The sequence below is a fragment of the Equus caballus genome, chromosome X (genome assembly GCF_041296265.1).
Source record: "Equus caballus isolate H_3958 breed thoroughbred chromosome X, TB-T2T, whole genome shotgun sequence".
Taxonomy (NCBI): Eukaryota; Metazoa; Chordata; class Mammalia; order Perissodactyla; family Equidae; genus Equus; species Equus caballus.
In genome coordinates this window covers 144,271,961-144,288,164 of record NC_091715.1, presented here as the reverse complement: position 1 = coordinate 144,288,164, position 16,204 = coordinate 144,271,961, and the positions used below count along the sequence as shown (strand labels likewise).

Genomic DNA, 16,204 nt, shown 5'->3' with positions numbered 1-16,204 from the left:
TCCTGCAGAGAGCTGCCTTCTCTCTGGCTGTGTACTCCCACAGCAGAGCCTCAGCGCTTGGGGGTGGAAAGAACTAGATCTCTATCTTCCTCTCCTCAGAAGGGCACTAATCCCTTTTAAGGGTCCTACCCTCATAACTTCACCCAAATCTAATGACCTCCCAACCTCCTCACCTCCAAATACCACCCCAGTGGGGATTAGGGCTTCAACACAGGGATTTGCTGGGAGACACAGATGTTCAGCCCATAACAGAGGCACAGTTGATGGAGGTGATCAACCACTGTCTAGATTTGCGCAAGAACTTCAAGACATTAATAAAGTGATTGTTTCATTAACCCCTGAAACTCTTCTTGATGAGGATTATTTTAGGCTGGTTACTGTTAAAAACTGCAGATGGGAAGAAGCCTCTGAGGAGTGGAATTTGCTTGCCCTTTGATGAGAGATATTTGCATTTGTGAAGGAAGTCTCCATCTGTAGGGGTGTCTCCCTCTCTGCACCAGGAGGAAGGGGGGATGACCTTATCTCTGGAAACTCTTAAGGGGGACAGCAAGGACTTAAGTCTTGTTTATTGTGCTTGTCTGGTAACCTCATGTAGCTGACTCCCCCCATCACCAACATCCTCCTTTGTCTTTAGCTGAAGATAATATTTAAGGTGGTGGCTTCTGCCATTTACTTAATCCAGTTTGATTCTTATCTAAAAGTTATAGGACCACCCAATAACCAGACCCTACTGGCACTGATACCATTTTAACAACTCTTTTTACATATTCTTTCCTTTGTCTTGTAAAGAGATAACTCACATACCTATGCCTTAAATTTAGCCCTACTCTCCACCCATGTTTGCAGCAGCAGCTCTTTACTGCCCATGGGTCCTGTCCCCGTGCTATTCCACACTATTCTCTAAATAAAAGGGCACTACTGCCACACCTTGAGAGTCCAAGAAATCTTTCTTTCGACTCTTGGGCTCGCTGACCCTGTGTCATTCTGACTTCAGGACCACTGTCTGCAAAGTGTTTCTCTGTCTCTGATCCATGTTCTGCATATTCTTTCTTTTCTTCTGTTCCTCTAGCAGATGAATCAAAATTCTTGTTTGCTTTTGCTAATGGAAAAAATCCAGTATTTACAGCAAAGAACTTCTTGGGGGTTTCACATTCTCCTGTTGTTTTCTCTAGCCGTTTACAGGAAGACTTAGAGAGGTATGTCCCACCAGAGAGCTTTATGGTGATTCAGTAGGTAGATGACTTGCTGGTGGCCTAAGAAACTGAAGAGCAATGCAAAATTGATACTTTGGCTCTCCCCAGGCAGGGACATAAGCCTTACAGGACAAACTGCAACATTGCTAAACTGAGGTCAAGGATTTAGGGCATCTGTTGTCAGTCACAGCCCATAGAGTGCCACAGTCTAAGAGTCAGCCCGTTTTGCAGATAAAACTGCCTACTACGACTGCAAAACAAGGAGCCAATCTGGGTACCAGAACAGTACCATCAACAGTGGATTCACTCCAGCTTTTGCAGAGCAGAGCAAGCCTCTGATGAGAAACTGCATGAACCTTCTCCAGGCCTCTGGTTTGTCCCTAGAATCAGAAGAGGCTTTAGAGCAACTGAAATTGGCTTCTCGTCTCTCCCGCAGCTTTAGGGGATCCAAACTGAAAAACCCGACCTGACTCATCTGCTATTCCTGCTCATGTTGCGCTTTGATGACGTTTACTTATGGCTCCTGAACTCAGGATAAAGAGGCCCGTTTAAGGCTTTCTGTCATAAAACCGTGGAGGTTTACGCTCTGTCTGCAACTGTAGGGGAGGAAGACATTTCCTCTAACCTCTCTGGGCTCCTCTGGCTGGAGAACGAATAAAATTCACATGAGACAGAATAGCAGGAGAAAATTTAACAAAGCTTTATAACATGCATACATGGGAGAGGTCAGGCAAGCTGAGCAACTCACCAAAATGGCTGAAGCCCCCACCTTAAATATCATAAAGGAGCATGTTGGGGGTGGGAGGAGTCAGTTACAGGAGGTTACCAGAAACAGGAATAAGATTATTATGCAGATTTAAGTCCTTGCATTCTGTATTGATAGGAGTTTCTAGAGATTCGGTCATCCCCCATTCTTCCTGGCACAGAGAGGGAGATATCTTTACAGATGGAGATTTCCTTTACAATGTAAATGTCTCCTAACAAAGGGCAAGTAAATTCTACTTTTCAGTTGCTTTCCTGTCTGCAAAGTAAACAGCCCTAAATCCTCATGCCAAAGAGACATATCTTGGGGTGGCCAATTCCACGCCCCCACACAACTAAGCCTGCACAAGCAGGCCAGCTAATGGCAGTGACAGAGCTGCAATTCTGGGCTCTGGACTTAAAATGAATATGGATAATATCTACATTTATACACATGTTATATATCTTATATGTAATATATAAATAATAAATATATCTTTGGCGTCTGCCATACCACAGGGTGCATTTGAAAAAATGGAGGATTTCTGAATTCCATGGGCATTAAAGTATCTCATGGAAAAATTGGTAGTTGATTTCTCAGAGACTTTCCGACTGTCTGCTCCCAGATCAGTGAGTCACCGTAAAGCTCATATGGGGCACAAGGGTGAAGCTCCCAAAGGCAAGGGTCGTCATGCCAGAGTGGCAAAAGCTGCTCCGAAGCCTGGCCGACTCTAAACAGAGCAGCTCCACTGATAACACAATCAGAAGCTTTTCTTCATTAAAAAGCAAAACAAACAAACAAACCGAAAACACTCCCCAGAAGCAAATGGGCAAACGAACTGAAAAGGGCGCCCTGGGAACTCCCTAACAAGATCGGTCCTACACCACCGTCCCTGTTTGCCTGGTTAGGGTTGTTGTGACATCAACAAAAATCATCTGAGGAAGAGAGGAATTTTAAAGGCACTAGACTCTTCCTACACCTACTGAAAAAATGAAACTATCCAAAACATGTCAAAGAGATGTGCCATTTATCAGCAGAATTCTCTACAAGCCGCTGCCAAGGTAGGTACAGGAAGTTCTCCCTGAGCCACTTCATCTGGAAGCAGGTGGTAGCTAGATTTCACAGAACCAATGCTTGTGAAAGGTAAGAGACGTGTGTGTGTGATGTCGCTGTGGCCTGAATCTTGTCCCTTCACAGGCTGTGGTAGTCTCTAACTAAATATGATTCCCACTGCGGGGATCCCAGAGCACCTGCAGCAGACAGGAAAAGTCATTTTATTTCTGCTGTCTTCCAGGATTTAACCGCTCAAACTCTACAAGACTCACTGGCCAAAATTCTGCAACCTACAGTGTTAAGACGGCCTGCGCCTCTGTCAGTCACCTTGTTCAAAACCCAGCAACCCATTTAAGCAAGTGTGGCCTAGCTCCCTTACACCTTATGTTTGGGAGGCCTATGGATTTGCGTCTGAGACCAAGTTCTGTGCCTTATTTAACTGAATCCTTTCGTGGTCATGCTCAATACCTAAAAGGGCTTCCCTCTTTCCTAGAAACCTAGAGACTTTAAGTCCGAAGGACGGGGAAGGAGCACTCCAAAGAAGTTTGCTGTCCCAATGGATTGGAAGATTTCCACTACCTATAGGCCTTCGGGGAGGGAAGGTGAGCTGTCGCTGAGCTGGGAGGGACCCTTCCAAGTGCTGCTGATCCTCCACGGAACACCAGAGTGAAGGAGAGGCCCTTCAGGAGGACAGGACTGTGGCTCCCACAAAGGACTTTTTTAGAATAACTTATGTTCACCGTGAAGTCCATGGAAAGAGGAGGTATTCTAGTGAACTCAGGCCTGCTCTCATTGTCTCCCGGGCCGCCCTATTCACAGTAATGGGTATTTGAATTACTTTAAGAACCGCATTTACTAACAAACATGTAATTGGTTAAAATTCGAAATTAGACAGCTTTAAATAGGTTAATGCTGGGAAAAATCATCCCACCAAGCTCTCTGCAGACCTCACTCGAATAGTCCAACAGTCATCAGCTGTAAAAGAGCTCTAAGGTATCATTATTAATTCAAAGTTACAGGACTGTTCATATTTAAGGAAACAATTAGGTAATAGGGCTATGACTTCAGAAAGAGATTAAACGATGGTGTAGAGAAGAAAAACATTTAATTAATGGACAAACAAAAAGCTAGCATTTACAGACAGAGACTGCAGAAGACAGGTCTACGTCGCTTGATTGACTTTAGGACACAAGCTACCCCAGTCCCGGTATGGATGGATAAATAAAGGTTGGTTGTTATTCAGAGAGATGTAACTGACCTAACGTTATAATAATATGACTATTGGTTTGGACTGATGCGAGAAAAAAATGGCCCATAGGACAGGTTTGTCCCAAGACTAAAAACAAATATGGTCATGTACATCAAACACTGGAAGGTCGACCTGTGCTCTTGAACTGGTGCCTCATAACAAGACTTCGATGCTAGATGGTGGCCGTGGGCACATTTGTATTTCACATCTGAGGCACAGTATTCGAGAAGATGGAACAATTACCGAAGGGCCTAAAGTATCATATGAATATGATGTTAGTTACATGTTTGATGAAAACTCAGGAGAAATTTATTGGGCCTTACAAGAAAAGCTCTTAATTAAAATTTTAAATTATAAAACTCCAGAGTTAAGCTACTCTTTAGACTTGGATTGCAAAAGACTTTGTAAGTGACTTCAAAATTATACTCAAATAGTTAACCATTTGAAAGCTCAAGTAATAAAGATGTCACAACAGCCAGTAAAATTAACATATGACGAAGGAAACGTCTGCACAGTGCTTCTTACCAAGAAGCTGATTTAACCCTTCGCAGCTGGCATGGTATATTTATAGGTTATTCTCCCAAGGCAAATATTGTACTGAATTTTAAAATTCATCCTATTGTAATTCTGACTTAATTGTTTTGCTTTGCATTTTACTTGCTGGCTATTTAGGTGTCTGCAACTTGCCCAGAAAAAGGTAGAACAACAGTGGAGATAATTGAACATTGCAGTGTTACTATTTCAGAGTGACACAGGGAGGGGATTGTCAGGGCAAATACAAATTAAAAATAAGAGTCTTAATGCTTCCTGTAGAACTTATGGCAAGAGACTTCCCGCTCTCACCCTTTTCTTTCAGAATTTCTTCCTTGGTCCTTTCAAACATATGTAAATCTTTTTAATGGCGAAATAAGCCTCCGGCCACTCTTACAACTCAGGAATGTTTCCTCCCTTCAAGGACCTAGGAGCATCTTTTTGAAATGTAATCAGGGAAGATACCTCCAGTTTCCTGGGAGGAGATGGGTCTGCCTTCAGCTGACGCTGGACTCTGAATTGCAGAACCTCCCCACTGGAGGGGCGTGCGCACGCTCGGCTCTGTGTGAGAGCGAGGCTTCCCTGTGATGTGCGTCACATTCTGGTTTCACGCTTATTCAATAATACAGTTATTTAGTTTCTCTTCTGCCCTGGTGGAGGGGTGCTCTGGGTTGGGAGGAAATTCTGTGTTTAATGATATTTCCCCAACACACTTCACAGCAATGGGGAAAGAGTCACTTTTCATTCGACGGAGCTGTGTCAATTGAATATCCATATGGACAAAAAAATCTTGCACTTGAACTTTTACTTAAGTATAACATACTGACAGGAAAGGGCGAAATCATAGATGTCAGCTTGATGAATTTTCACAAAATGAACACATCCACATAACCAAGAATGAAAGTCCAAAAGCAGAAAGCCAGTGTCCAGGAAGCCCCTGAAGCAGATCAGAATATGTCACCCGCAAATTTGCCCCTTCGGCATGTTGGTTATAGCGAGGCGAAGGCCCGGCAGACTCAGCAGGTACAAGGAGGGCGCTTGGACCCTCCTTTTTCTTCCTGAAAGCAGGACCTAAAGCTCCCCCGAGAAAGCTGCCCTTCCTGTGCCCGAGGAAGGACATTCTGATCACCAGAGACAGGGAACTGGGGGCCTGGAAATCTGTGCAACCAACCTTGTTAAACTCACCCTCACCTTCGTGGTTACTTCTCCACCTCTGACTCCGCTAGCCTAAACCCCTTTGCCCTGTCAATTCTTCACAAATTCAGCATTTCTTTGTCTAAAAGGTATAAAAGTTTCCTGCTCTGGTCACTTCTTTGAGCGTTCCTTCTCTTGTGAAGCTTCCCATGTACATGTAAAAATTTAATAGAATTTGTGTGCTTCTCTTCTATTAATATGTCCTATGTTAATTTAATTCTCAGGTCCAACCAGAGACCCAAAGAAGGTAAAGGAGAATCGCCAACCCCCCAAGCCCTCTGCTCATCACCCCTTCCCAAGGGCAGATTCATTTGCAAAAGCTCTTTCCAGCAGCGCTGCGGGGAAGGTGGGTGGGAGGGGCGGAAACCAAAGACAGAAAGGTGTTAGGAGGCTGAGGCCACAGCCAAGATCTGTGTGAAGGATGGGAGGCAGAAAGGAGAGGAGGGCTCAATCCAAGAACTGTCACAGGGATAGAATCCACAACATCCCCTCCCCAGGAGCTCACAGGACGCGTTTACTCCGGGAAGCAATTGTGATCCCTAAGAATTTCCAACGGCCCACTTACAATTTAAAAGTGGCCAAGTCTCCATATGGAGAAGCAAATGCCTGACAATTTGAAAGTGTCCAGGCCCAAAAGGGTAAGCAAATTCCTCCGCCCTCAAGGGACTTGGATGTCAATGCACTTTCTTAGAGGAGTGGAGGGCTATAAAGTGAGAGAATCGAGGATATCTCCCTCCCCAGGAACTCACCGTTTGCATTTACTCTTGGAGGCAATTTCGATCTGACCCTAAGACTTTCCAAGGGCTTCCCTTAAAATGAAAAGTGCCCAAGACCTGATCTGTGCCATATAGCAAATGCCACCACCCGCAAAGGGACTTGCACTGCAATGCTCTGTTCTTTCAAAGGCAGTGGGTACTTTGGTCGGTTTCCTGGCATTGTTATAAATAACCATCAAAAAACCAGCCTGAGCTTTGTAATAAGACCCTGCAGAGCCTTCCTGAGCATCTTCAGCCTGGAAGAGTCTTTTTTTTTTTTTAAGCAAAAAAATCTGAACTACTGCCTGACACCATACACAAAAATGAAGTCCAGTTGTACTGTAAATCTACAAATAAAAGGCGGGGACTGGCCTTGTGGTGCAGTGGTTAAGTCCGGTGCGTTCCGCTTCGGTGGCCCGGTGTTCACGGGTTCGGGTCCCTGGCGCGGACCTATACCACTCGTCAAGACTACATACGAAATAGAGGAAGGTTGGCACATGTTAGCTCAGAGCTAATCCTCCTCAAGCAAAGAGAAAATATATATATATATATATATATATATATATAAATAAAAGGCAAAACAACAAAGTTTGTAGAAGACAACAGGAGAACCTCCTCATGATCTCGGGGTCTGGAAAGATTTCTTTTCTTTCTTTCTTTTTTTTTTTTGAGGAAGATTAGCCCTGAGCTAACTGCAGCCAGTCCTCCTCTTTTTGCTGAGGAAGACTGGCCCTGAGCTCACATCCGTGCCCATCTTCCTCTACTTTCTATGTGGGACGCTTACCACAGCATGGCTTGCCAAGCGGTGCCATGTCCGCACCGGGATCTGGACCGCAGAACCCCAGGCCGCCGAGAAGCGGAACGTGCGCACTTAACCGCTGCGCCACTGGGCCAGGCCCTGGAAAGATTTCTTAAACGGGACACAAAAAGCACTAACGGCAGGGAAAATATCGACAAATTGTTGTCTTCTGAGCTCTGCCAGCACTAGGCCATTCGCTATTCTTCCCCTGTCTTTAAGGCCCCCGCCCCCGCAGAGGAGCTTCCGCTCCGGCTTCCTTCTCTCCACCACAGATCCCCAAGCTCCTGTTTTATGCAAGGCATGTTGGAGTCCCACTTCAGGATGAGCCCTTACCTACAGAAGAGTACTTTGTTTCTGGTGTTTTCTGGCTGCTCTGCTATGCTCTTTGCCTTTTAATTGCACATATCCCCTACATGGCTTCTGTTCCTCCAGGTCCTACAGCTCTCGCTGTATGCAAGGGGTACAGGACCACCTCTTCAGAGCACCCCCACCCCATACTTCCACAAAGTACGCTGGCCTTATCTGGGCTGTGCCAGCGTGGGCCCAGCTCACTTTGTACCTGCAGGCCTGTCCCCTGCGGCTTCCATGCAAATGCTAACTGCCTTGGGAAGCCCTTAGACTGTGCTTGGGGCTGTGGATGTCTGTTTCCTAGCTTTGCTGGAAATAGACTTGGTAGGGATTTCCACGCACCTCATTGGTTTTGTGAACTAGATCTCCGGAAGAGTCAAAGCGCTCTCTCCCCACCAGGCTCGTGTGTAAGTACCTTTCTTGAAAGAAATGAATGTTGAATTTTATCAAATGCCTTCTCAGCATCTACTGATATGATCAAGCTGTTTCCTCTAATTTGCTGGGTAATGACTTCTGTGAAGATTTCCTGATGTTGAACCACCCCTGTATTTCCAAACTAGACCTTGCTTGGTCATAGATAATATCGTATTCTTTTGCTGTATTGCTGGAGTCCACTCGCCTACTTTTCTTTAGACTTTTTGCACTGGTATTCAAAAGCGAGGGCTGTCCGTGGGCTTTGTTCTGTCCTCTCTTTTGTAGGTGTAGTCATTAGGTTTATTGTTGGCTTTACTGACGAGCGAAGGTCAAGATTAAGTACTACACCCCTGAAGAAGATGAATGAGTGGGGGTTCACCTAGCAAATAACAAGACTTTATAAAGCTATAATATTTAACAAAGCCTGACATTAGCACGAGGGTGGACAAACTGGCCAGTGGGACAAAGCAGAGAGCCCTAAACAGACCCCCCACAAAGATGGACTTTTAATGTGCGACACAGGTGGCAAAGCAGTTAATTGAGGAAAAAGGGGCTGATTCAACAAATGGAGAAGGCAATCTAGGGCAGACTGAAACTGGAGCTGCCTGTCACACCTCGCACAAAAGCCATCTCCAGGTGGATTAAGGATTTAAATGTCACAAAGGAAACTTTAGGGGCTGGCCCTGTGGCCTAACGGTTAAGTTCGCGCGCTGCACTTTGGCAGCCCAGGGTTTCGCTGGTTCGGATCCTGGGCGTGGACACGGCACCACTCCTCAGGTCATGCTGAGGCGGCGTCCCACATAGCACAGCCAGAAGGGCCTACAACTAGAATATACAACTGTGTATATTGTGTGTATATTCTGGCGGGCTTTGGGGAGAAGAAGAAGAAGAAAGGAAAAAAAAAAGAAGAAGAAGAATGGCAATAGATGTTAGCTCAGGTGCCAATCTTTGGGAAAAAAAAAAGGAAACGTTAAAATTCTTAGAGGAAAATGTAAGAGAGCATCTTTCCGACCTTGGGGTAGGGAAGTTTCTCAAACCAGACATAAAAAGCATTAATCCTAAAAAAAATTCGTAGATTTAACTACATTAGAATTGGGAACTTCCAGGGGCTGGCCTGGTGGCTCAGTGGTTAAGTTTGCACCCTCCGCTTTGGCAGCCCAGGGATTTGCCGGTTCGAATCCTGGGTGTGGACATGGCACCGCTCATCAAGCCACGCTGAGGGGGCATCCCACATGCCACAACTGGAAGGACCTACAACTAAAAATATACAACTACGTGCTGGGGTGCTTTGGGGAGAAAAAAGGAAAAATAAAATATTAAAAAAAAAAGAATTAGGAACTTCTGTTTACCAAAGATGTCTTAAAGAAAATCAAAAGATAAGCCACAAACTGAAAGAAAATATTTACATGGGGCCAGCCCTGTGGCCGAGTGGTTAAGTTGGTGCGCTCTGCTTCGGCAGCCCAGGGTCTCGCTGGTTTGTATCCTGAGCGCGGACATGGCACCGCTCATCAGGCCATGCTGAGGTGGCATCCCACATGCCACAACTAGGAGAACCCACAACTAAGAATATACAACTATGTACTGGGGGCTTTGGGGAGAAAAAGGAAATAAATAAAAAAAATCTTTAAAAAAAAAATAAAAGAAAGAAAATATTTACAATACATGTAACTGACAAAGGATTAGCATCCAGAACATAGAAACAGTTCCTGTAAATCAATAAGTAAAAGGAAAAAGAAAACAATGCAAAAACAAGCAAAACATCAAGCCAAGCGTAACACAGAAGAGAAAATGCATGTGGCCAAGAGAGAAGTGAGGAAAAGACCTGCCTTACCAGTAATCAGGACACGAAAGATTGCAGCGAGAGACTATTTCTACCCACTCGCGGGGCAGAAATGAAGATGTCTGAAAATACTAAGAAGATGTAGATCCCAAAGGATCTTTGATATATTGCTAGCTGCAGCATGAATTGGTAGGACCACTTTGAGAACAATAAGGCCTCACCTGTCAAGTTAAACATGTGCACATCTTCCCCTCCTGGCATGTATGCAGGAGAAACTCCTATATGTTGCTCTAGGAGACATGCACATAAATTCCCATGGCAGCGCTGGTGCAATAGCAGCAAGCTGAAAACAAGTGAAACGCCCTCCAACAAGAAAATGGGCAAAGCAACGATGGAATATTACATAACCATGAAAAGGAGTGAACTACAATTACAAACAACCTCATGGAAACAAAGCTTAGTTATAGGATGTTGAGGCAGGAAAAGCAAGGCCCAGAAGATTACAAACAGTCTACTGTTTGCATAAAGTTAAAAAATAAACTAAACTATGATGGATGGCAACAGACTTTTGGTGGTAAACAGGACGCAGTCTATACAGAAGCCAAAATATAATGATGTACATCTGAAATTTAGACAATGTTATAAACCAATGTGACCTTAATAAAAAAGAATTATGATATATAGGATAGATATCGTATGTCATGTTTAGATAAGTAAAATGGTTTTAAATACAGTCATGTATATATAAAGAGAGAGATTACATCATTAAAACAATATTATTGGGGCCGGCCTGGTGGTGTAGTGATTAAGTTTGCACACTCTGCTTCAGCGGCTTGGGTTTGCAGGTTCGGATTCCAGGCATGGACCTACACACGGCTCATCAAGCCATGGTGGCATCCTGCATACAAAACAGAGGAAGACTGGCACAGATGTTAGCTCAGCAACAATCTTCCTCACCAAACAAACAAAAAAACAAATAAATAATATTACTACCAAAGTAAGAGAAACTGAAAACATATAATTTTAGGCATACATAACTATATGATGAAGCTAAACTTAAAAAACAACAACAAGGAGAAGCAACCCAAGTGTCCATTGACAGATGAACGGATAAACCAAATGTGGTCCATCCACACACTAGAATGTTCTTTGGCCATAAAAAGGAAGGACATTCTGGCCCGTGCTACAACATGGATGGACCTTGAGGACATTATGCTAAAGGAACTAAGCCAGATACAAAAGGACAAATATTATGCAATTCCACTTTTATGAAATATCTAGAATGAGTAAATTCCTGCAGACAGAAAGTAGACAGAGGTTACCAGGGGCAGGGAGAAGGGAGAATGGGAAGTTATTACTTAATGGGTGCAAAGTTTCTGTTCTGAGTGATTAAAGGGTTTTGGAAATACTGGTGATAAACATTATGAATGTAATGAATGCCCCTGAATTATACTTAAAAATGGTTAAGGGGCCTATCCTACAATTCAACTCACTTCTGACGCTATCCACCTGGAGATAGCATCAGATCCCACAGGTTAAGGGCTCAGTCCTATAAGACTGTCTCCCCCTCCACTGTGGACTCCAGTTGCAAGCCCAGGTTGTCACCGTGCTTCTGACCTACTGGCTATAGATGGGAGGTTCCCAAGATCTCCTCCACGGGTTCAATTAATTTGCTAGAGTTGTTCATGGTACTTACCAGATCACTGGCTTATTATAAAAGGCTATAACTGACGAACAGCCGGATGGAAGGGATGCACAGGGCAAGGCATGGGGAAAGGGTGAGGAACTTCCGTGCCCTCTCCGGGCGTGACACTCTCCCCAAATCTCCACGTGTTCACCAACCTATAATCTGTCTGAACGCAGTCCTTACGGCTTTTGTGGAGGCTTCATGACACAAGCATGATTGATTAAATCATTGGCCACTGATTCAACCTCCAGGCCCTCTCCCCTCCCCAGAGGTCAGGGGGTGGCACTGAAAGTTCCAACCCTCTAATCAGGTAGTTGGCTCTCCTGGCAATCAGCTCTCGTCTTTAGGTGTGATCCAAAAGTCACCTCATTAACATAACAAAGACATCTTGATTGCTCTCATCACAGGAAATTCCTAGAGTTTTAAGAGCTCTGTGCCAAGAACTGGTAGAAAGACCAAACATATGTATTTCTTTGTTTTTCCTTCTTCTCCCCAAAGCCCCCCAGTACGTAGTTGTATATTCTAGTTGTAGGTCCCTCTGGTCTGCCCTGTGGGACGCCGCCTCAGCATGGCTTGAGGAGCAGTGCTAGGCCCAAACTCATATATTTCTTACTATAAACCACATCACCACAGTCAGAAACAAGAAGGTTTGGAGAACAGGCGTGTGGAGGTCCCTAATGGGGAATGGGGATCCTTGCATCTCCGCCAACGGCCCCTGGGCAGCGTTCGAGGCAGAGCAGGACCTTAACCCCCAGGCAGACAGAGGGGACCATGTGGTAGAGGTCGGCCAGCTTCCCTCCAGGGTGCGTGGACCCACGAAGGCAGTGGCCGTGGTGGAAGGGCTGGAGGCTCTGCACCAACAGCAAAGGTTTCCTCTCGCCAAGGCTGGTCTCCATACTGCCACCACTGAGTGCCCAACCCATCAGCAGCAGAGACCAATGCTGAGCCCTCAATGTGACGCCTTTCTTCAAGGGGCCTGACCAGCTGTTTGGTGGCAGGTTGATTACACTAGACACCTGCCACCCTGGAGGGGCAGTAATTGGTCAGATTCCGGATTTGGACTTGCCTTCCCTGAGCACAGTGTCTCTGCCAGCAATCCATGAGGGCTTGCAGAACACCCAATCTGTCGGCATGGCGTGCCACACAACAGTGCTTCAGAGCAACGGACTCTTTTTCCACGGAAGGAGGTGTGACAATAGGTACGTGACCCTAGGAGCAGCTGACCCTGCTATATACTGCATCACCCACAAGCACCCAGAGCCTGCTGAAGGCTCAGCAACGACGCCAGCCCAAGGAAGATCCCCAGTGGGGTTGGGGAGCATTACTCTATAATGTGACAAATGCCCTGAAATAACGGTCAATACTCGGTGCTGTGAGCTAAGGAGTGGGTGTAGGATGGGCTGCTCTCGCCATCATTCCAAGTGACCCATCTGGGGAATTTGTGCTTCCTATTTCTGAAACCTTAGGCCTTCCTAGGCTAGAGGCCCCAGTTCCTGAGATGGGGATACTGCCTCCAACAGGGGTCATGGTAAGGGCTCTGCTGAACTTGAAACAAAACCTACCATCTGATCAATGTGGGCTCCTTAAGCTCATGGGCCATGCAGCCAAGAAACGATTGCTATATTGGTGGGACAACTGATTCTAAGCGCATCAGGAGCTAGTGTTGCTGCTCTCCAAGGAGAGCAAGAAGTAGGTCTGCAACTCGGATTCACTAGGGTGTCTCTTGGTATTTCTTTTTTCTTTTTTTTTTTGAGGACGATCAGCCCTGAGCTAACATCTGCCAATCCTCCTCTTTTTGCTGAGGAAGGCTGGCCCTGAGCTAGCATCCGTGCCCATCTTTCTCTACTTTATATGTGGGACGCCTACCACAGCATGGCTTGCCAAGGGGTGCCATGTCCGCACCCGGGATCTGAACAGGCAAACCCCAGACCGCCAAAGTGGAATGTGCGCACCTAACCACTGCGCCACCGGGCCAGCCCCATTTTTTAAAATTAATTTTGTTATTTTACTTCATTTATTTTATATTTATTTATTTATTTTTTGAGGAAGATTAACCCTCCCACTTCTATGCACTGTGGCTTTGTCACTCCTCCCATCAGGAGGCACAGTCTATTTCTGTAGGCCTTGACTCTGGACTTGGCTATGTGGAGTGGGGAGAATTACGTCCTCCAAAAAGTTCAAGTCCCAATCTCTGGTGCCTGTAAATGCGACCTTACTTGGAATTAGTGTTTATAGACATAATCAAGTTAAGAAGAGGTCCTGCTGAATTTGAGTGGGCGCTAATCCAATGACCCGTGTCCTTATAAGAAGAGGAAAAGTTGGACACAGACACAGAAGAGACATAAGGAGAAGAAGGCCGCGTGAAGACAGAGGCAAAAACTGGAATGATGCGGCTACAAGCTAAGGAACACAAAAGATTGCTGGAGCCACCAAGAAGCTAGGAAGAGGCAAAACAAAGGACCATCCCCTGGAGCCTTCAGAGGGAGTATGGCCCCGCCAGCACCTTGATTCTGGACTTGGAGCCTGCACAACTATGAGAGAATACATTTCTGTTGCTTTAAGCCACTTAGTCTGTGATCCTTTGTGGTATGGCAGTCCCCTCTTCGGGTCTGGGGCAGATGATTCTGAGATGCACTCTATCCAGCCGCTAGCAGGGTCAAGTCCCAGCAGCTCCCAGTGCCCACCAACTTGAGAATGCACCCTCGTATTGGCTTTCGTCCCCTGAAACCACTTTCCAACATAAGCAACCTGCACACCAGCTCTTGTCTCAAGGTCTGCTTTCTGGGATGCCCACATCCCTTCTCCAGGCTCCAGGAAGGCCCGCTGTGCCTGATTTTCATCCTCGAAACCAGGAGTCAGGGAGGAGAGATGGACTTTGGAGGGGCCTTCCCCAACCGCTGCCATCTAATTAAACAGCCCTGTGTGGTTAATGATGCTGTCACTTGCCAAAGCCTGGAAATGAAGCGTGCAGCAATTTAATCAAGTGATCTTCTGCAGCCACGGGGCTTGGCCTTAGCAGCTCTCCCCAGCACCCCATGGGAACCCAGCCCTCAATCCGATGCTGCTTTCTAGGCAAAGGCCTTCTCTCTTCAGGCATGTCCAAGAAGCGAGGACAGGTTGTGGAAGAGGAGGAGATGGAGGGAACATTAAAGCGGTGTGCCTGAGCTCGGGCTGAAGCTGAAAGAGACAGGTAGGCAGAGGACCCAGGCGGGCCAGTCCTGCGAGAGCGCGAGGGCCCCGGGGCATCCCATGCCGCTTGGCGCTTGGCCAGCTCTCCTCACGACCCACCCCATCTCATGCTTTTTTCTGTTTCTTCTTTTTTAATTTTAACAAAGGTGTCGACTTCACGACAGCGAGGGAACGGCTGAGTTGAAGGAGAGAAGCAGTCATTAAAGGTAAGCCGGAGGGCGGGGTAGAGGGATTCGGGCTGCTGTGTGGAGGACCTGGGAAAAGAGCTGAAATCGCTCCCCCTTCCCGAGGCCCCGAGCTCTCTGGCGGATCGCGGGAGGCGCTCCTCCAAATAGGACCTCTGTCTCCCGGGCCGGCACCGCGCAGGCTGCACGTCCAGTGCCGCGCGTCCGGGGACCCGACGCCAGAGGTCGCCGGGAGCCAGGGACCCCCAGCCGCCTGGGTCAAGGCCCCGCCCCCGGCTTCCCGCGCCGGCTCCCGTGGCCTCCAGCCGCCCGCGCTCTCACCCAGCCCGGCTCCCCTCCTCCGCGCGCGTGCGCCCCGTCCCGGCGCCCCTCCCCCGCCGCGGGCGCGCGCGCGTGCCCGTCGTCCCGGGCGGGAGCTGGAGACGGCGGGGCCGGCTGCGGGCCGGAGAGCGGGCGCCCGGAGCGCCGGGAGCGTGTCCGCGCGAGGCGGGAGCGCGGGCGCCGACCTGGCCGCGGGCGGGAGCCGCCGTCGCGCCGCCGTCCCCCAGTCGGCGGGCCAGGCCGCGGCGCGGAGCGCGAGGGCCGGGCTCCCCGGGCCTGCGGCCATGGGCGGGAGCCGGAGGCGGCAGCCGCAGCGGCGGGCCCCGCAGGCGGGGAGGCGCGCGGCCCACGGCCCCTGACGGCCTCCAGCGGTCCGGCGCGCCCCCGCGTCTCCTGGGGGGACCGTAGCCAAGCAACGCCCGGCACGCCCGCCCATCCCCCGCCGCCCTTTTTCTCCTGGCCGGGTGCGAGGGAGCATGCCCACGCCTGGCCTCAGCCAGCTAAGAGTTAACCCCAGGGGCGTGGAGCTGCCTCCCCCTTGGGGGCGTGTCCCCCTTCCCGCTAGGCGGCCTGCCCCCCCGCGCTAGGGTATGGCCCCCGGCCCCAACCCGGGGCCCGAGGTCCCGCGCACGGGTCAGTGAAAGGCGTTTTCCCGTTCCCGCCCTCCTTCTCTCACCGGCCAGCACCATGGGATGTAATATGTGCGTGGTCCAGAAACCGGAGGAGCAGTACAAAGTGATGCTTCAGGTAGGGCGGCTGGGCCG

General features: G+C 47.9%; 1 protein-coding gene across 5 annotated transcripts in view; it reads left to right on the top strand.

Moving 5' to 3' along the window:
- The first annotated feature begins 15,758 nt into the window (after window positions 1–15,758).
- The window catches only part of PDZD4 (PDZ domain containing 4), a 30,618-nt gene continuing 30,172 nt past the window's right edge, over window positions 15,759–16,204 (top strand). The window contains exon 1 of one of the 5 annotated variants that reach the window (XM_070257631.1): window positions 15,759–16,187. Coding sequence is in view for 3 of the 5 variants with exons in the window: in XM_005614628.4 (XP_005614685.2) it covers window positions 16,128–16,187 (60 nt within the window). In the remaining 2 variants the exon portion in view is untranslated. The remainder of the gene's footprint in view (window positions 16,188–16,204) is intronic. The other 4 variants (XM_005614628.4, XM_001493469.6, XM_005614627.4 and 1 more) reach the window with 4 other exon arrangements.